Source organism: Vulpes vulpes, chromosome 15 (assembly GCF_048418805.1).
Source record: "Vulpes vulpes isolate BD-2025 chromosome 15, VulVul3, whole genome shotgun sequence".
Lineage (NCBI taxonomy): Eukaryota > Metazoa > Chordata > Mammalia > Carnivora > Canidae > Vulpes > Vulpes vulpes.
In genome coordinates, this window is record NC_132794.1 from 61,677,190 (window position 1) to 61,699,463 (window position 22,274).

Genomic DNA, 22,274 nt, shown 5'->3' on the forward strand with positions numbered 1-22,274 from the left:
AACACGATATTTGACACAAAGTATTTAGTAATAAATGACAACCATTATCATTACTAAAAAAATATTTTGTATCTTAACTTACTTTTAAAAAGCACCCACACCACACCTGGCACATAGAAAGCATTCAACAATAAATGACAGCTATTATCATTACTAACAAAATATTTTATATCTTAACCTACTTTAGAGGAAAAAAATTATTCTAATAGATTCACCCATCAGCTTTTTAGTATGGGGAAACATGCCAGACAAATAGAGTGTTATATTTGTTCATACTGTGAAATAACATAAAAATGATTTTTTCCCCATCTTTGAGACACATGATTTTTTTTAAAGATTTTATTTATTCATGAGAGAGAGAGAGAGAGAGAAACAGGCAGAGGCAGAAGCAGGCTCCATGCAGGCAGCCTGATATGGGACTTGATCCTGGGTTTCCAGGATCACACCCTAGGCTGAAGGCAGGCACTAAACCACTGAGCCACCCAGGAATCCCCAAGACACATGATTATTGATATTGGTACTTGGAAAAGATTTGTGTAATCACAGTAGCATTCTTGTGAGATGCTTAAGTAACTTGAAAAACGAATGCTGGTATTTTGATTAAGCATTTGCATATAATAGGCTGGACAGTAGAAACAGAGTTTCATACTATAAGAACTTTTTAACATAAGAAATAAAATCACTCTGCATTTAAGAGTTTAATTTACTTATTTTTAAAGATTTTATTTATTGACTTGAGAGAACAGAGAGCACGTGCACACAACTGGGGGGAGGGGCTGAGGGAGAGAGAGAAGCAGACTCCCCACTGAGCAGGGAGCCCAATACAGGGCTTGTTCCCAGCACCTTGGAGTCACAACCTGAGCCCAAGGCAGATGCTTAACCTACTGAGCCACTTGGTAATCCACTCAGGTACCCCCATTTAAGAGTTTTAAATTCTGACCCTTTATTTATTCATGTCATCTTTGGTTTGTATTGTTTTCTACACTGAACAGCTTTCTCTCTATCAGTAAAAATCCTTTTGAGAACAAGCTTAAATCCAGTCTTCTTCAAGTATCTGTGACCACTGGATAGTGGTCAGTTAATGCTATTGACTATAAAGCACATATTATCAATCATACCAACTGCTGTCAAGTCCTTTAAAGTTCATAATGCATTTTCACATTTTATCTTATTTGTGCCTCAGAAAGCCCTGACTAAAGTGGAGCGAGAATTAAAATTTTATCTCCCAATGGCTGACTCCAGGTCTGGAGTATGAATGCATTAATAAGAAAAATAAAATCTCCTTTTAATAATATAAGAAGACTAAAGTGTAAAGACTTGATGAAGACTACAAAAATCTTAATAGCAGTTCAAATCTGTGTCTTCTCATCCTACTTGCTGCTCAGGCTAATGTTTCTCTCTGCAGCAGAAAACTTGGGAGGTAGATCAGGAGTCATTGCCCCTACTCACAAGAAGTTTCAAGAATTCAGACTTTTTCTATTAACAAAGTCCTTCTGTTTAGTAAAACCAACCTTAAGACAACAATCATTGCCCTTGTTTCTTACCTATTTTACTAACTAGATTTTTATAAGTATGTAAGTGACACCCAAAGAAGTGAACATCAACTAAATGTTATCTAAATGGAAAACGATTTATGCACTAATATTACAATAAAGAATCAGAGGAGGGTTTGGTAGATTCTCCACACTGATTTGTTAGTAAATAATCTAAAAAGTCCCCCCAAAATCTTGTTTATTTCTATTCTGTCAAATATTTAAAATATACAAAAACAGCAAATATACAAAGCAATTTGTATACAATATATTGTATACAAATATACAAATTACCTCGATTACTGGGAATTTTCAGTTAGATGAAATTCTTTCATAGCATGGCTAATGAAGAACTATGTTTCAGTATACAAAGAACTTTAACTCTAACAAGGAAATTTCATATTCCTCCAATGGGCATTTACTGAATGTTGGCTATATACAAACTTATTGTGCCACTTTATAAAAGCACTCTATTGTCATACATAACTACAATATCTAAAGCCTTTACTGAATATACATTATTCTAATTAGGAAATCAATTGTAACCATATACTTTTTCACATTAGTTATAGAAATGAATTAATACTGTTTTTAACAGATGTAGGATATCAAAGATTTCTATAACTTAGAGAAATTATTTAAGATTTTTCAGCACATTTTTAGTTCCAATTGAGAACAAACTCAAAGCTGGTTAGCAAGAAAAAATAAAACATCTTATTGTTTTTTTTTAAATATATATTTTTTAACTTAAATTCAATTAATTAATATGGAGAGAATTTTAGTTTCAGGGATAGAGTTCAGAGATTCATAAATCTTATGTAATAGCCAGTGCTAATTACATCATGTGCCCTCCTTAATGTCCATCTCATTATTAAATAAGATTTTATTTAAAAATCACCCAAGGGAGAAAAAAATCACCCAAGAAAGGCATTTAAGAACTATTAACACCATTCCACTGTACAATATATGAAAGCTTAACATGAAGGCATGAACTTGAAAACAGAAAGTCAATTCCATATATATTTATATTTATTAAGTTTCTTCTTACAGTTTTTTTAAAAGTGCTAAAACCAACCTGGTATAGAAAGTGTTGGTCCCCCTTGGTAATGTGATGATCCTGTATCCTGGGTCAAGTCAAACAGTAACTCTGAAGAATTATTAGACACAACTCGCGAGGAGTTTGTTACATAACCCTGTTAAAATATTTCAAAGGAAGAATATTACATTTACTCAATACAGTGACAATTATTTTGTTTCATAAACTTTTATAAATGTAAATATAAGTGTATGTCAATATTATAAGAACAGCTTTTGATGACTCAGTAATTAATAAGTTATAAAACGCAGAGGTAATTATTACTATCTGTCAAAATTATCATCTACTAAAACTGAAAGCAAGCCCTTACTTACAGCTCTTACTTACTTAGGTAAAACTAGCCAATTAAAACAGGGCAAATTCCAGTGTTTTTTTTTTTTTTTTAAGATGAAAGAAACATATATGCCTATTTTTTTACCCAATTTATTTTTTAAAGATTTTATTTATTTATTTATTTATTTATTCATGAGAGACATAGAGAGAGAGAGAGGCAGAGACACAGGCAGAGAAAAAGCAGGCTCCAAGCAGGAAGCCCGACATGGGACTCGATCCCAGGTCGCCAAGATCACGCCCTGGGCTGAAGGCGGTGCTAAACTGCAGAGCCACCCGGGCTGCCCCATGTATAGCTATTTAAAATGAGCAAGATTGATACACTTTAGACGGCTACTAAAATGGAGTATTCCCATCAAAGAGCAAACCGTAAAATTTAGCAAAATCTTTGGGTAAAAGGAAAAAAATAGGAAAACATACTGACATAAACTTAAAAGCTTCTGAATCTCTATAACACCACAAATGAAATATCAGGGAAAAGAAATTAGGAATCAATCTGCAGTACTGTGTATCAGGATTCGGGATGAACGTAGCATATGGTTTGAGTTTTAGAATCATCTTTATTGGAGAAATTTATAAGGCAAGGGTCAGGAAAAGAAGAAGGGGTCCTCCTCTCCACTCTTCCTGCTATTCCACAGAAAGCCATGCAAGATTCGAGTAATGTCCCATCTCATAAGGCAAATATGAAAGCTGCATGGCCAACAGGGGAAACCCAAATATGAAAGCCAGGTAAACAGGGGTTAGAATTGAAGCTATTTATATGAATAATCTGAGACAGCTGCTATACTCCTGGAAGCCTTAGGGCTTAAGGGAAGTTTTAGCCTTTCCATCAGGAGAAAAGATAGTCCCAGCTAGTAGGATAATCTCAAGAAGAGAGGAGTGAGAAGTATGAAATGAATGATAATGTGGTCAAGAAGTAGGTAGTATGAATTTATGTTACCACACATAGATATTTAATATAATTACAAAAAGTATGATCATTTTAGGGATATATACTCCAATACTATTAAATATTAAATTTACTGACATACACACTCAAAAAATTACCTTTAATGCTATTTTTAAAAGACCATCATTGTAGAGTAAGCACTCAGAGTGAATTGTAGACCATTTTGTACATCATAATATACAACAAGCAAAAGTTTTAGAATTAACAATGCTGAAAAATTAAAAGGGTTTAAAAAGTCGCTTTAAGAGAAAAATGGGCAAAGGATATAAACTGAGACACTTCAAAAGCAAAATACAAATTATCAACATGTACAAAAAAACTTTTTTCAAACATAATAGTCAAAGAAATGCAAATAAACACAATGGCAATTTTTAACTACTGAATTTGCATGATTTTAAAGATCATAATACATAATACAAAATTAATTGGCCACTCCTCTTAAAAGTATTCAAGTCATGAAAGAAAAAGAGTAACTATAGAAAAATGAGATTAAGAAGAAAAAAACTGCCAGCAAAGCGTGATCCTGATGGGATCCTGGGAATGAAAAATGATGGTAATGGAAAAACTGGTAAAGTTCGATAAAGGCTTGAGGTTTACTTAATGTTAATTACCTGATTAGGATACATAAGATGTTAGCATTAGGGGAAACTAGGTTAGGCATACATGAGAACTCTTTGTATTATTTTTTTGGTAAGTCTAAAGTTAGCTTGAAATAAAAATTTAAAAATTAAAAAGTAATGATAACGTTCACTATTGGCAAAGTAGAGAGGTTATATTTTGGTATAACTTTTATGCATGAAAATGTTGGCAGTGGCTATCAAAGGCTTTAAAGAAGTTCATATCCTTTGGTCCAATCATTCCACTTTAAAAGTTTATAATAAAGAAATGAAGTGTTTAATATGAATTATTTTTAATAACAAAAAATTAAAACCTCTATGTCTAACAAAAGAATGGTTAAATAAATTATAATAGACTAGCATGCAACCACTACTACTGTTTTTGAGAAATATCCAATGACATAATCCCAGTAGATTGTTCAGAACAGACAGAAAAGACAAATACATATTGGAATACATAGTATGCTCCTGACTTATATATTCTATACTATGTCTGCAGGGGGTAGGGAAAATCAAAATATAGTATGTACCTTTCCCTCTAAATCTCTTTCCAAAATACATTAAAGATAGAAACATAAAGGTTTTATTTGGTTTGTGCTTATGAACTGAGGAATAATTAAGTTTTCAGAATTTTGGTTTGCTACTAACTTTTCTATTGACATCGATTTGTTAAGTTATGGAAACAAAATGAATGGAGTCAAAGGTATAAACTTTCAATTACGAAATAAACTAGTCATGGGAATGTATAGAATAATGTATTACATATTTGAAAGTTGCTAAGAGTGTAATCTTACAATTTCTCATCACAAGAAAAAAAAATCTGTAACTACAGATGGTGATAGATGTTAACTAGATTGTAGCGAACATTTTACAATATATAAAAATATCATTATCTTGTACACCTGAAATTAACATAATGTTCAATGTCAATTATACCTCAGTAATAAATTTTTCAAATTTTAAAAAGAGAGGAGTGGATCCCTGGGTGGCTCAGTGGTTTAGCGCCTGCCTTCGGCCCAGGGCATGATCCTGGAGTTCCAGGATCAAGTCCTACATTGGGCTCCCTGCATGCAGCCTGCTTCTCCCTCTGCCTGTGTCTCTGCCTCTATCTCTCTCTGTCTCTCATGAATAAATAAAAAAATCTTTAAATATATATATATAATCTTTTTTAAAAAATAAAAATAAAAAATATTTAAAAAAATAAAAATGAAAAATAAAAAAAAGAGATGAGCTTTCCTCACCACACTCTGCACACAATGCAGAATAATAAATAAAATATCAAAAATAAATAAATAAATAAATAAATAAAATATCAAATAAATAAGTAAATAAATTGTTGTTTAAACCAAAAGGAAGTTATGGAAACAGGTATTGAAATAACTCAAAACACTTCTAGAATTTGAGGACTACCAAGGCAAAATCTGCACTTGAACTTTAACATGTAAAATAAAAAATCAATAATGCTGTATGACTTCAGTGTAACCTAGCACAACCTTATTTCAGAATATTATCTCCAAATATTTGCACTTAAAAATGGAAAATATTCACTTCTATTTTTATATTTTATATTTTTAAAGAAATATGAAGTTATAACTCTAAAACACTTTTTAGGAAACAACTCTGGTTAATTAAGCTCCACAATTTCAGAGAGCAGGCATATATTATTCAACAATAACTGGTTAAAATAATTCTCCAGCAGGGAGAATATAAAAAGTTCAGAAAGACATCAAATATAATAGTAAGGGTAGAATAAACACTAAACTGGGATTCAGAAGACCAGCACATTTAACTGTATACCTTGGCAAGTCACCTTTGAGCTTCAAGTTATTCACCTTTCAAACTGAAATAATGGCCACAATTGTGTTTTAAATGTACTTGTACTTCATGATACATATGTGTATTAAATCAAATAGTTGTCACATTACTAATTAAAACCTTATACTCTATTTTATAAATAGGTAAACTAAGGTTAGGTGTGGTTATTGATGGAGCTGTAATTAGAAACCAGAACCTGACTGATTCCAAAGCTATACCCTTGAACTGGATCACATTGACTTTATTATAAGTAATAATAATATATCCCTGCTATCTGTAAGAGGTCTGAAAGAGATGCTGAAGTATAGAGATATTCCATGAAAAAGTAAACACACATATACACACACAACATAAGATGAAAAACTATAATTATAATTTATTAAAAGCAGTGGCTTCAAAATTCAGAGTAAATTCCCTTAAATAGGAATCTTAATTCATCCTAGAATATATCCATCATTCTTAACTTTGCACACTAGAATCACTTGGACAGTTTTTTACAATATGCCACCCAGGACCCACCCAAACCAACTGGCACAACCTCTCCTTTTAAAAATTTACCAAGATTGAAAAATACCAATTGAGGTGTTTTGACTGAAACTATACCCAGAGAAATAAACATCAGTTAGAGAAAGCTCTATTTCTAACTTTTAACACCAAAGACACCACCCTTCCCTTTGCTGTTTTTGTTTTTTTCTCACTGGGTCCAATGCTGGAAAGATTTTTATTTATCAAGCTGAATTAAACAGTAAAGTTCCCTTTTCCAGTTTTCATTCCTGCAAAAGCCATAACTTATGAAAAGTACACTGAGTTAATTTGATTCCAACTAATAGCAAAAAATCTTTACATTTTAGGTAGCTTCCCATCTTTTAAAATATTAGGAATAACCTGCAGAATCTTAGGATCCAAAACTGAGAATCAGTGGTCTGGGTAAAAGCTCTCTTTTTAGAAATGAAGGAAACGAGGCTCAGAGAGGTTTCAACAATTCTTATTAACAAGGTTGAATCAGTACTTAAGTCTCTTACTTCAATTTAAGTTTTTTAAACTACTGGTCCAGGGCTTATATCACTATTTTTTATTATTTCAGATAGTAATTATCTCAAGTAATAACAACTCAAGGAGAGAGAAACATTTGTCTAAACATTTCTTTTATTTTAGGATATATAACATCTTCAAAATAGAAGTGGGAGTTGAATTTACTTAGCCATAGATTTAAATACTACAGCCTTCCTTTTACAACAAAGTTACATAAATTAAAGTAACTCTTCAATGAAAAATAACACCCCAAAATATCAATTTTTAGTGCTAAAAGATCTGTAGATTGCCTAATAGTAATATGATATGAAATATAGGAAAAATGGATTATTCCTACAAAAATATTTGGATTCAATCCTAGTTTTGAACTTGAATATTTGCAAGAAAATTTACAGGTGCTATCGTACACAATAGGGAATTACTGTCAAAAGAACAAAAATTTTCATTAAAATTCATGATTTCTCTAAAGCCAATGCTAAATTGCTTACAATAAGCATGAAAAAACCATTGAGTTAATTAAATTCCAATTAATAGCAAATAATCTTTACATTTTGGGTAACTTTTTATTTTAGTACTCTAACTCCTTGGTTTCAGGACCCCTTTACACATTTAAAAGTTATGGAGCACCCAAAACAGTTTTTTTTTATTTGGGTTCTATCTGTTGATATTTACACCATGTTAGAAATTAAAACAGAGAAATTTTTAAAAATATTTATTTATTTAAAGTAACAATAAACCCATTACAGATTAACATAAATAACATTTTTATGAAAAGTGACTATCTTGCAAACACAAAGAAATTAGTGAATAAGAGTGGTACTGTTTTACATTTTTGAAAATCTCTTTAATGTCCAGCTTAATCAAAAACCATTGCAGTTTCATATCTGCTTCTGCTTTCAATCTGATAGGACATATTTTGTTTGAAAAATATAGAGAAAATTTGACTTTATAAAGATCTATAGTTTAAAAAGGGAGTAGTAGTATTTTAATAGCACTTTAGGATAACTATGGATGTACTTCTTTGATACTACATCAAAATTCAACAGCTGGTATTTTCTTAAAGGTTTACTGCAATGTGGCATCTGATTCCTAATTACTAGACTTTCTGTACTTTGTTAAAATTCATTGGTCTATCTCATACCTGCATGATTTTGTAACATCATGCACTGGTTTATTTCGAAAATACTGGTTTCTTTGGATTATGCTAATCTTCCAAATGTTGACAGAATTCATTAAATATGAAAAAATTGCATTTGTTAATTGCACCACCAAGCAGAAAAGTCTTTCAGTACTGGGAAGCTGTCAACATCATAGTGGCAGACAGTTTTCCAAAATTCTAATTTGTGCTTGAAAGCTCAATTTTATAATTGGCAAGAAATGCTATCAGTTGTTTTCCTTTAAGTGTGCACTTTGTTCAGTTTTAAGGAAATGTCTGTCAAATAACCAGGACTGAATTATGTATGTAAAACAGAGTCTAAATGGCCTCCATGATCCCCACCCTCTGGTGTTCATGTCCTGTATGATTCCCTCTCTTTCAGTGTGGGCAAGACATTTGACTTGCTTCTAACCAACAAAATGCAGGATTACAGGATATACATGATTTTGTGTACATGATTATATTACATAAGATCATAATGTCATTCTGCTAAGGATTCTCTCTTTTGTGGGCTTTAAGTAAGAATCCATGCTGGGAAGACCCACGTGGCAAAGCCAGCCAAAAGCCAGTAAAATAGTGAGACTCTCAGTTTGACAACCCTTAAAAAATTGAATGTTGCCAATTACCATGAGAACTTGGAAGCAGATACTTCTCCAGTCAAGCTTCAGATGAGACTGCAACCTTAGAGTCCACATCTTGAATGTAGCCTTGTGAAACCCTGAAGCAGAGGATCCAGCTAAGCCATGACCTGACTCCTGACTTACAGAAACTATGAGATAATAAATGTGTGTAATTTTAAACCATTGTTTCTGGTAATATTGATACACAAAAATAAGTAATTCACCATTGTTTGAGTCATTCTTTCAAGTAAAAGTAGTCTTCTATTTTTAAAAAGTGGGTACTTTAGCTCACAATTCAATCAAACAAGTGCTTCTCCTCAAGATAACCATTAAATTTCTGACACAGAAGTGCTTTTGCATACTATCCATTTCATCATATAAAATATTTTTAAAAGATACATATTCCAAAGGTAGAGATTTAACAAAATTAATAACAATGCTAACACTTCACTATAGAAAACAAGTGTGAATATATTTTATTGGGAGTGCATGGTGGGTATGAATACAAAAGCTGCTCATACAGCTTGGTGCATTGTTTTTGTTTTTGTTTTTTTTTTTTTTGGTGCATTGTTTTGATCTATACTAAGGCACTAGCAATTTACCCACCAGAACTTCTGCATCATCAACGCCTATGTCAACATGGTGGAAAAGGCAAATAGTGTCTTTGTATTATTATGACAATAGTATTGACTTCCAAACCCATGAAAGAGTCTCAGGGGAACCCGAGGGGACTGAACACTACACACTGAAAACTGCTGCACTAAGGCAATGGTTCCATTTTAAGTAATATTTATACACACATATATATATATGTATATAAATACATATAAATTATGGGTTACTCTGGATTTAAATCCCAGATCTATCATTTTGTCAGCTGTGTGACTTTGAATGAATAATTTAACCTCTGTGAGCCTCAATTTCCTCAACTATAAAACAGGGTTAATAATAATAGTGTATATTTCACAGGGACATTTAAGAATTAAATGACTAATTTATGTATAGCATTTAGAACAAAGTCTTACACAAAAATATCAACTCAATAAATATTAACTGTTACCATTAACTACTACTTTTTGTCAAGAGTTTTTTAAACTAAATTATGAAGACATGTTTTCTGAATAACTTCCTCTCAAAAGTTTTTCCAATTAAGAGCCAAGAATAATTGACCCAGTTTACAATCTTTACAATCTTAAATAGTTTGCCATTATGCAATAATCATTATACTTTTATTCATGTTTTGATAACACAATTTTCTATACTTTACCTATTTAAGCATGTTACCTGATTTAGGAACAAGCGGGATGGGTAGTTCCTGCAGTTATTACTCTGGGTACTGGCTAAGCTACCATAAAGATGGTGGCATTTTTTTATTCTAATTATGTTTCTACTGGATACCTACCCATGACAATCCAGCATTTTAATTGGCATTGTTTAAACTATTAAGGAATATCCAATGTATCGCTGAGCTGTGTAATTTCAGAAACACTTACAGGTTTAGACAAAGGCTGAACAATAACAGAACTATCTGAAGATCTAGATTCAGGATGAAAATTTACTGGTGAGGCAGCCACTGGATTTGATGTTGGGTTCGTGTAGTGTTGACTTGTAGGCTTGAATGCAGCAGTAATACCTGTATTGAAAATTATACAAAACATTAAATATATTTTTATATAATCAATGATATCAAAATGCTTCACTTTCAAAATAAAATAGTAAAATAAAATAATACTGTACCTCGACTAAGTGCACCATTCTTTATTCCCCTTGAATATGAGCTGGGGTTTACTCTATTCAAAATATCTACAAAAAATTATATTTATTTTAAAATTTATTACTTGAATAAAATATATGCTAAGATAATAGAAATCATGAACTGAAAACAATCAAATAGATTCCTGGAAGGAGTATATATGTTATTGTTAACCTAAGTATACAGTTAATCTGAAACATATATATCATCATCTACTAAAGAAATAAGATTCCTAGCCTTGTTTTATAGGATAAGAACCACCTTTCTAACTGTAACTCAAAATCCAAAAGCCAGAAGTAAAAGAATGATAAATCTGGCCACAGAGAAGTCAAACTTTCTACAAAGTTTAATGGCAAAGAAACAGTCTACATAATTAGCAAAAATCTTCCAAAAATGTATGTATATACAACCTATAATTAGTGTATATATCTTTCTTTGAGTGTTTTTTCTTTCTTTGAGTGTTGACAGAGCTATACATAAACTCAAGTTCCTATCACTCAAAATCAAGCCCCTATTCTACCTTCATATCCCATTCATACCTTCCTTGAAAGTATCATAATGAGGGATCTCACTGGATTATCTGCAGCATTAATATTGAGTTCTAAAAAGGGAAAAACTAGCAGAGATTGCAAACTAAAATATTGTTTATCGGAGTATTTCATAACTTAAGAGGATTCAAATCTATAAGTATACCAGAAGTCAATCTGAGTCTAATAGAACTTTCGGGTCCTGATTCTGCCATGCATGTAAACTCTGTAACTCCTAGATTATTTGGTAGTCAAACTAAAATTGGGAAGAGTGGAGATTTCCCAAAAATTGCTGGCTACAAAAGGTAAAAGCACAAACAAGTACCAAACCTCATAAAAATTGCCTTTTCCTCACAGTAAAAAAAGAACCAGATCCCATAAAATAACTCTACAAAGTAAAGGGCCACACAAAAGTAGGATTGTTTTCTGACAATGGCAATGCAGTGCTCTATACCTAAGCACAATCTATGTCCTACAGAATAAAAGCCTGCTCAAACAACTTGACACCATTTTCATTCAGAAATTCAAGATTAAGTATTACTCAAACCATCAAAGAACTATTGGCTAAAATACTTTTAAGTGGCTGTATTCTACCAAACACAGGTTTTGCCCTCCTTTCTAGCAGTTCTATACAAACTCTTAACTCATATTCCATATATTACAATATTTTATGGCTTGCACATAAACAATAAATTCACTTAAACTCTGCATCTTAACAGTCCAGAAACGAATTTTTACTGGGGTCAGTCTCCTTTTTGACAGAATTATCTTAAAACTAATATACACTGTTTTAGTTGAATACTGTTAACAGTCTTCTACAATTGGTATAATTCAATTTGATCTTTGTTACTTTTTTCAATAAGAGAATTTGAATAACTATTTTATAATATGGTAATATTTCAGTATAAAATGATCACAATGAATAGAAATAGTAATTAAGAGAATATATAATTATGTTCCACTATCATCAACAAGCATGCCATCAAAGGGAGGTGGGCGGGGGGTTGGGGTGACTGGGTGACGGGCACTGAGGGGGGCACTTGGCGGGATGAGCACTGGGTTAGTTAAGCTAAATGTTGGCAAATTAAACTCCAATTAAAAAAAATTTTTAATTAAATTAATTTTTTAAAAAAAACAAGCATGCCATCATGCCTAGTTCAATTTATAATCGAAGTGGTATTCCACTTAGAACCTAAGAGATTATCAATCTGCTACAGGAAATGGTAGTGAGAATTTAATTGGTTAACTGATTCTCCCTCTGATAAAACTGAATAGAGGTGCCATTCCAAGTGTAGAAGCAAGAGAACAAAAAACCAGGCTTTAGAAAATTTAATAGTAGTCTCTTATTCACACTTTTAAGCACTGCCTTGGTAAGAAAACTATTACACTGGTCATATTCTTTGGCAAACTCACCTGGCTTAAACAAGCAAACAAATAAACATGTACATGCAATGGGAAATGATCTATTTTCTCTTTCTCTCCTAAAATTTGTTATTTCTCTGTACTTTTTTATGTTCTTGTGTGGACAATTTAGAAAGTGTCTTTGGTCTTTGCTTTTAACATTCTAATAACATCAAATCCAACTACTCTAACTAAAATCTAATAATCCGCAAAAGTACCAAGTATTCTGCTAGAAAGCCATAAAAGATTTAAGTATTAACTAACTGCTACATCTTCCAAGTACAGTGGCTGTAGACAGTGATCTTCTCTTTCATGAATAAAAATGTGAGTTGGTGGAAGATGAATGTGGTCAGAAGCTGCAGTCCTTGTTGGCACTCAGGCTAGAGACTGCAATTATTCCCTGCATATACATTTTGTAGCAATGTATGGATGACACTGCAGTTGCCTGGATGTGTCTCAGATAGGAGTCTATCTGAGACTAAAACTTATTTAGTATATTGTGACATTTGAAGGAAAGTATTCTAACCTCTTCCATTTCTCTAGTTCCAGGTTTAAGTAGGAAAAAAATAAACAGATAAACATTACTTTTGGCTCCACTAAAAATTATGATTTCCAATTTTAGAGACCTCCAATGATACCAACTAATCTTAGTCTATTTCTTTTCCTCATATCTAATATTTTAACCTCTTAGCTCCCTCCTCAAGTTCCCAATCATGTCCTCACCCTGATTCTTCAATTCTTACTCACCTCTCACCAAATCTTTCATCTCTAACTTCTTACAGAGGAACAAGGATATAAAGCACCTTATAAGGCAGTTCACAAGTTTTTCCATTAAAAACAATATTTTATAAAAACTGGCTCCACTAACAGTAAGTGCTTACTTGAAATTGCTGGTTTTGAACTTGATATCTCTCCAACAAAGATTGGCTCATCATCATCATCATCCTCAACCTCTTTTACTTTCTTCTGCCATGGTTCTAACTCTTCTTCTTCACATTCCATAAAGAGTTCTGCCATTTTTGAATTATCTAATTTTCAAAAGAAGAGAAGCAAACCTTATTTTCCAAAAGAAAAATACATTAAAAAATTTACAGTATATTTAAGATCTACTTTAATAGACCTAATAGCAATTTGTGATTTGATATTTGTAGTTAGTGCATGGCAGCAACAGTGAGAAACTTAGAGCTCACTTTCTAAGATATAAACTAATACATTTAGATAAAAAGATAATGGTTGACAGGTTTATTTACATGAAACAGTCAAAATGAGTTCCAGTCATATGCCTAGAATATAATTTTATTACAAAAAGGATTACACCTGGAGGAAAGAGTATTAATAAAGGGGAGATAAACTAAGAATAAGAGGCAGCTCATAGGAGATATATTAAAAAAACTGAATCAAATTCAGTAATTACAGGCATAAAGCAGGGATGAGGTGCTAGACTAAAATAAGGGAATAAAGTGAGACTTTTTCCAGCCAGGACAAATTAGACATTTCTTATCTAAAGAAACAGATCAAAGAACATGCAGTAAATATGAACATACACCACCTAGAAGTTCTGACCAAGCACAGAGCTCCTAGGAAGAATGTAAATATTAATGAACAAGTACCAAAAATTTCAGGAAAACCTCATTTTAGGCCAAATCAATAAAAAAGATAAAGAATCCTATGAAAAAGAGATAATGCAGAGTAAGAAAAATATTAAAGAAAATATAATTAGTATCTTTAGAGATATTAGATAAGAATGTTATAAAATATTCAGAAAACAAAAAATATAACAATATGATAGCCAAAATTTTTAATTTGGTTTTTTAAAAAAATCAAAATATCCCCAGAGGTGGAACTAAGAGAAAAAGAGAAAAACACACACACACAAACACAGGTATAAACTAAATAGAGAAGAGGACACAAGGTTGCTAGAAAACCAATTTCAAAGTAAAACATTCACCTAAAAAAATTTACAGAAAGAGAAGAATAAAAAAAAAAATCAGAGAGTAGGTTATTAAAGAAATAATACAAGAAAACTTCCTAGATTGAAAAACAGATCTCTAGGTTGTAAGGCCTCACTCTCGGTACATAGCACAATGAGATCAAGAAAAAGGTGAGATTGAGACATATCATCATGAAATTTTAGAGCAAAAGAGATAAAGAGAATATCTCAGATCTATGGGGAGGGGATTTTGGGGGGGGAAGTGGGAAGAACCATTCATATACAAAAGGTCAAGAATAATAAGAAGTATAGAATAATACTTTAGCAGAAGACAGTAAATAATACTTAAATAATTTTTTACCAAAATTATTTTTTAATAATTATTTACCCAAACTTTCATCAAGTGTGAGAATAAAGAATAGCAACATCATACAAGATTTACTTCTCACGTAACTTTTCTCAGGAATCGACTACAGAATCCATAAAAATATATGAGACTTAACTAAGAAAGAAGACGACACAGGAATATAGAAAACACAGTATTCAATACAATACAAAGTCCCAGGACAATAGTTGTTCAGCAGACCAGAAAACCACCAGTCCAAACTAGATTAGAACAGTACTTCAGGAGGAAATGTCTCTAGGACACCAAAGAGAAGATGACTAAAATGTTGTTTTAGATTACCTGAAAAGTTTTACTGTGTAGAAAACTGAATTGAGAGGCATGTGTGGGAAGACGTGCCTACAGATTTTAATACAACACAGAAAATGAAAAAACATAAAAAGCATTAATTGCTGGATAAATGAGAAAAAAGAAAGAAAGGAAAGCAGAGAGGATGGGAGAGAAGGGTAAATATGTGTATTATATGTATAATAGCATATTAAAAGCATCAGTGAAGAGCATTTATTATAGTCATAATGAATACATCGACTATGGATTAAATCAAATATTGAGATATTATATTGGAAGATAGTTGGAGGGAAGGAAGGTGTAGCTCTAAGAAAGCAAAAACCCTCATGATAGAACATTATTAGAAAATGGTTAAACCTGATTATGCAACAGACAGCACAACATAAATGCATATATGCACATAAGCACTCTGAGAAACTATCGTTAAGCCACTTAAAGCTTTTTCAGATTGACTTTTTAAACTATGTGCATATATTGCTTTAAGTTAAAATGGAAAGAAAAAAGGTGGAAAGGAAGAGGGGAAGAAGAGAAACAGTACTGAAGGCCTAAACTAACGTAGTAACAGCAGAGATGGATATAAGTGGATATAACTAGATATACAGAATGAGATGGGGGAGTGGTCTATTTAAAACAAAAAAACCCTCCAGCGTTCAAGTTTGATAACATCTTTCATTTATCATTTAAATATAGTCATTTCTAAGGGTAGGTTTTTATCATATTAAAATAATAGCACTTCTACTTTTAACTAAAAATTAGGACAATGTTCTACCGGTTTGTAAAAGATACTAACTGAACCAATGCTTTGGAGATGGCATACAAAGGAAATACCATATCAAATTAAGAGCTATTCTTTTATAAATTTTTAAATTTTTTCCTTTATATAAAACTATGTCACAAATTATTTTCTATCTTAACATTATTTAAATATTAATAGTCCATCTACCAAAAAAGGGGCTTCCCATTTTCCCAAATGTCATGAACATCATGAACTCTTTTCTAAACTATATTGTTTTATTAATCATACAGAATTCTCCAAGCCAAATGATTAAAAATATTATTACATGTCCCAAAACCAAACAGTTCTTTGAAGTATACTTCCTTCTAAACACTAGATAGGCAGTAGGCACATAGTATATAACAATCTATGGACTAGGAAACTAAGTGGTTAGGCAATGTCTAATTTTTAAAAATCAGGGGAACTCATGGTATATGGATAATAAAAGTTTCCAATTAGTTTGTTATGGGCTGAACTATGTTTTTCCAATATTCATATGTTAAAGTCCTCACCATCAGTACCTCACAATATTACTTTATTTGGAGACAGGGTCTTTAAAGAGGTGATAAGGTTAAAATGAAGTTACTAGGGTAAGTGCTAATTCAGTAAAAGGTAAGTTCAGGACACGGATACATGCTTGGAGGTAAGACCATCTAAAGATATAGGAAGCATATGGCCATCTATAAGCCAAAGAGAGGCCTGGTACAGATCCTAGGTAGGAATCAACCCTACCAACATTTTCATCTAGTCCCCAAAACTGTGAGAAATTCTGAAATAAATTTCTGTTATTTAAGCCATCCAGTCTATGGTACTCCTTTATAGAAGCTTAGCAAACAATACAAAGGTCTTCCTCATTCTTCTTAGGACCCTGACACTATCAATACATCCAGGATATACTGTTGAGAAAAACAAAAAAAAACTTTAAAGATACATAACAGTTTTATACTTTTTAGAAATAATTATTTTTTGTCTATGCATAAAAGAAACATAGGTAATTATGTATACCAAATTAATACAAATCACTGGGCATAAGAAGACAAAAACACTTCATTCCTACTTTACTCAGTTTTTAATTTACATTGTTTCTTATGTGAGCATTTGTTACTCTAATAACTTTAAGGTTTTTTTTGCCTTTTAGAAAATGTGCCTACCTCTCCTTCTCTCGACTGAAGCAAATTTATCAGTACAAAAGCCACATATGTATACTAGTATCAGTTGTGGCAGCAACACTTACTTTTTGGCTGAAAAGGGTTGTCGCCCATCAAGTTGCAGAGTTGACTTTCTGTAAATTGTCACCTAAGTACTGACACATGATATCAGTCAATTTTATGAGTCACGTTAAGTAAAGCCAAATATTGAAACATGAAACTTGGGGTTCAGAAATTCTTGGATCTAATTTTGATCTCGAAACTCACCATGTGACTCCAGACAAGAAAGCAATTTATATCTCAGTTTTCCTTCCTATAAAATAAAGATACCTAGTATTAGAATGGATCTCATTAAATTAAATGTACATATTTGAATTTTTTTCCTATGAAAAGCTCAATTTTTAAGTTTGATATGCCTGACAGACTTGCAACTCACTTTATATAATTTTTTCATTCTTGAATGAACCCAAATTTAGTAAATAAAACGTTGACTCTAATAAGCACTCACTACTTGGAAGAAGTCCGAATTATTAACTTACAAATAATTTTTTGAAGTATCCTTTTGTAAAAATGAGTAATCACTTCATGATGTATTGTTTTAGTAAGTGAATTTTCAAATATAAGTGATGCTAATCTTTAACTGTAATCTATTCACATTTCAGATATAAATGTAACTATTTCCACAAGAAAATATAACTTTGAGCCCGACAACCACTTCCGAGTCTTTTCACAGAACAACATGATTGGGTATTACTCAAAAAAAAAAAAAAAAAAAAAAAAGAAAGAAAAGAAAATATAACTTTGAATAAATTTTAGTTTATATTTTTGTTTTTTAATCAAAGATATTAAAAGGGAAAGAAAATGAATTGGACATATTTCATCACAGAATAATTCATTCAAAAATAACTACTCATTGGGGTGCTTGGTTGGTTTCATCAGAAGAGCATACGACTCTTGTTCTCAGGGTTGTGGGTTTGAGCCCCAGGCTGGGTATAGATTATTAAAGAAATAAATAAGCCTAAAAAATATAACTATTCAGATAACATGCTAAGTTCTAGGGAAAAAAAAAAAAAGATGAATCAGTCACAGTCCTTGCCTTCAGAAATTTATAATCTAATAGATCTATATTTTTGGGGGATTTAAAAACTGCTAGTAGAATAAAAATTATCAAAAAGAAATTTTAATTCATTTATTTAAAACAAGAATTATTCTGGATTCCCACACATGTAACAGCATAAATTGCACAAAATTTATAAATTTTTAAAGTAAGTTTTAGTTATAAAGCAAAAAAAGATAAAAACTAGATAATAGAAACCATAAAATACTACAATGCACACTCATTCAATCTTTATATTTCTCTTATCCTCAGCCAATTTTCCTGAGTTTTAGTTTCCCAATTTATTTGGATACATTAATCCACACGGAAAAAGAACTATTAACCTCAGAAGTTACTCTTGTAAATGTTTTAGCTACTATCACAAGACTCTAATGAATCTTTTTTTAAAAAAAAAGATTGATTGATTGAGACGGAGAATATGAGTGGAAGGGAGGCAGAGGGAGAGAGGGGCAGAAAGAATCCTCAAGCTGACTCCCCTCTGAGCACAGAGCCTCACATGAGGCTCGACCCCAAGATCCCAAGATCATGACCTGAACCAAAATCAAAAGTTGGGGCACTTAACCAACAGAGCCACCCAGGTGCCCTGAGACTCTAATGAGTCTTGTGTTTAACTGCATTCACCAAGTTCTGAAGTCTGACTATTTAAATCCCATTATCTTAATTATTTGAATAGTTGTAGTTTATCACTAAACTAATATCAGTGTTATGAATATATCAAGGAAATAAATATGTGGCAATTTTTGCTCCTGTTAAGGACCTACTGCTACCAAGTTGACAGAATATTTTTTTAAGAGCCACAATTACACAGCTTATGAGACTCATATATTTTTTTGTTGTAGTTATATTGGGTTATAATAATGGTTATATTGAATATTACATAGTTGACATACATATAATATTTTTTGCTAAGTGATCATATAAATATCTCGCCAAAACTCTGAAATTAGTATTCAATTTACAAATATTCAATTAATGAATGACTTGTCTATATGAACAGACATCTATTGCCTATTATGATAGAGATGACTTTAAGATAACCTACTTTCAAAAGCTTAAGGACCATAGTAGCCTACTTAAAAACCCTAACTGATAGCGTCTCAAACACATGATAAAGATGGAAATCCTCAGATGTAAACAGAACCAAAATCTCAGCCTAAAGCTGTACTGTGTAATATAACAGTAGCCACTAGTCACACGTGACTATTTAAGTTTAAACTAATTAGAATTAAATAAAATTTAAAATTCAGCTCATCAGTTTTACTAGCCACATTTCAAATGCTCAAAGCCACATGTGGCTGGTGGCTACTGTAGTACAGCTACAGAACATTCCTACTGGGCAACACTGGACTAAAGAATCACTACAATATTTTGTTCTGATTAATAAACACTTTCATGGATTCCTTTGGCAAGCATGCCAAAACTACCACCATATAAACCTCTCAGGTCACCACTTCAGAATTTTGGTGGTAAGGCATGGAATTCTATGAAGGATTAAATCAGCGGCCACTGAAGTGGAATATCCAGCAAAGATAAGCAGCGGGGAATCTCAAAGTTCTAAAACATCTCTAATAGCTTCTATGGCTCAGACTTAGCCCCAAAACAGCCAGAAAAAGAGAACACTCAATTACAGCTACTGACTCATTTCATAACCACATTTAATATACCTGTTTCTATGAAGAAAAAAATGAATTCCAATTAATTGACTTATCAAAGACTTTTTAGAAAATAATTCATTAACTGTTGGAGACAGCTCATACAAATAATTTTAATTCCTATTTTACTATTTTTTGTATCAGCTTATATATACATAAAACTGTATCTTAATTTTTTCTACAAAAATTTTAAAAATCAATGGAAAAGTAGGTCTAAATTTTTAATTTGAAAAATTTACTCTTATCCATTAATAGGTACCACCTATTATGGTACCACCATAATATCACTGTGTTAAATAAAGGTAATGCATTTGATCTGGTATATAAAGCACACAGGGTAGCACAGGTGTGCTATGTACTAGATATGGGTCTATTTACTTTCCAATAAAAGATTAAGCAATTCCACAAATCCCAACTGTAGAGTCTGCACATAAAAAAAGAGCATTAGGCTAGGAGCCAAAAGAACCAAGTCATAGCCCCAGCACTGTTACAGTTTCAAATCACTTTACAATTCTGGGTCTCAGTTCTTAGTTCAACTAATAATCTCTATAGCTTAATTTAGCTCTATACTGTGTACTTTAAATATTTTATTAACAATAAACAGTAAAACATGGTGAATACTGAATGCCACACTCAAATTCTGACTCAATCATTTATTATCTGTATGATGTTGGGCAAGTTAATCTCTGTGCCTTACTTTACTATATGTAACTTATTTCATAAAGTTATAGTGAAGATTATGTCAGATAATACACAAAAAGCACATAGCTCGGTACCTAACATACAGAAATCATCCAATCAATCTTAATTTTTAACTCTGTTCTTCCTATCATTTTCAAGAACTCTAAGAGCAAATCACAATTTTGTTATTATACTAGAATTTATAAGCTCTTAGCTGAGCATTTAGAAATTATTTGGTTTTATAAAAGGGAAAATATAAAACCAAAATTAATATAATCATTTAAATAGTGAGAATTTTTATTCAAAATAAAGATAGCACATACAAATAATGCTCAACTAACTCATAAATTTTGCATAAGATTAACAAGCTAGCTGTAAGAAACACTAAGCCTTGAACAATTTTACTGAGAAGAGTTTTTCAGTGGAGTGATTTGGATGACATAGGGTCACTAGAACATTGTTCAGAAAAGTTTAATCTGTCATTTTTTTCCTCTCACAAATTCCACAAAAAAATCAGGTATTCAAATCATTCCCACTGACTTAAAGTTTCGGTTTATGCTCTATTTCATTGTATAAACAATTCTTCAGTCTTTATGAATAATGGCATACTGAAATGGAGGTCTATAATTTTAGAATTCTAATCCTGAAAGAATAGAGCTTTAAGGATTCAGAGTAGGTTTTTAACTATGAGTTACAATCTAATATTTCCAACCCTGGTTCTGTGATCTCTCAAGAATTTCCAACTATCTCAAGGTGATACTAGAAAATTCACTTTAATGTTATCTTAAAAACACACATAATCTTTTTAGGACAGAGAGTCATTTTAAAAATTCCACTTTTAAATCACCTTAATATGCATCACCTATTGAGTGCATCATGGAAATTAATTGTAACAGGGTTAGCAAAACAGAGAATGATGATGTGTACCTTGGCATATAAATCACACAAATATAAACATTAAAGCATAAGCAATAAACTCTATATAATTGAAAAAGACACACAACTAAAATTTCATTTCATAAAATTCAGGTGTTTATGAAATTTTAAAGAAATTAACTTATTAAATTTATTTACAAACATTAAGCAGATGAAACAAATTTTCAAAGCAGTACTTTCCACTTTTATGCCTCTTATTCTTTAAAAAGCTTGGGCAGCCCAGCTGGCTCAGCGGTTTAGTGCCGCCTTCAGCTCAGGGCGTGATCCTGGAGACCCGGGATCCAGTCCCACGTCAGGCTCCCAGCAGAGAGCCTGCTTCTCCCTCTGCCAGTCTGTCTCTCTCTCTCTCTCTCTCTCTCTCTCTCTCTCTCTCTCATTCCCTCTCTCTCTCTCTCATGAATAAATAAAATATTTTTTGAAAAATAAAATAAAATGCTTTATTGTTAGAAAACTAAGTACCTATCTTTTTAAAAAATCAGTCCAGTTAACAGGTTACTGTTAAAAATCAAACTTATT

General features: G+C 31.8%; 1 protein-coding gene across 23 annotated transcripts in view; it reads right to left on the reverse strand.

The window, feature by feature from the left end:
• The window catches only part of ZNF280D (zinc finger protein 280D), a 299,635-nt gene that overhangs the window by 89,952 nt on the left and 187,409 nt on the right, over positions 1–22,274 (reverse strand). For 6 of the 23 annotated variants that reach the window (XR_011997393.1, XR_011997395.1, XR_011997396.1 and 3 more), the window contains 5 exons: positions 17,640–17,685; positions 13,710–13,856; positions 10,885–10,950; positions 10,641–10,780; positions 2,608–2,725 (listed from right to left, as the gene is read on the reverse strand). Coding sequence is in view for 12 of the 23 variants with exons in the window: in XM_072738605.1 (XP_072594706.1) it covers positions 2,608–2,725; positions 10,641–10,780; positions 10,885–10,950; positions 13,710–13,856; positions 17,640–17,685 (517 nt within the window). In the remaining 11 variants the exon portion in view is untranslated. Of the gene's footprint in view, positions 1–2,607; positions 2,726–10,640; positions 10,781–10,884; positions 10,951–13,709; positions 13,857–14,372; positions 14,391–17,458; positions 17,528–17,639; positions 17,686–22,274 lie in introns of those variants that run through there. The other 17 variants (XR_003234935.2, XR_003234938.2, XM_072738600.1 and 14 more) reach the window with 7 other exon arrangements.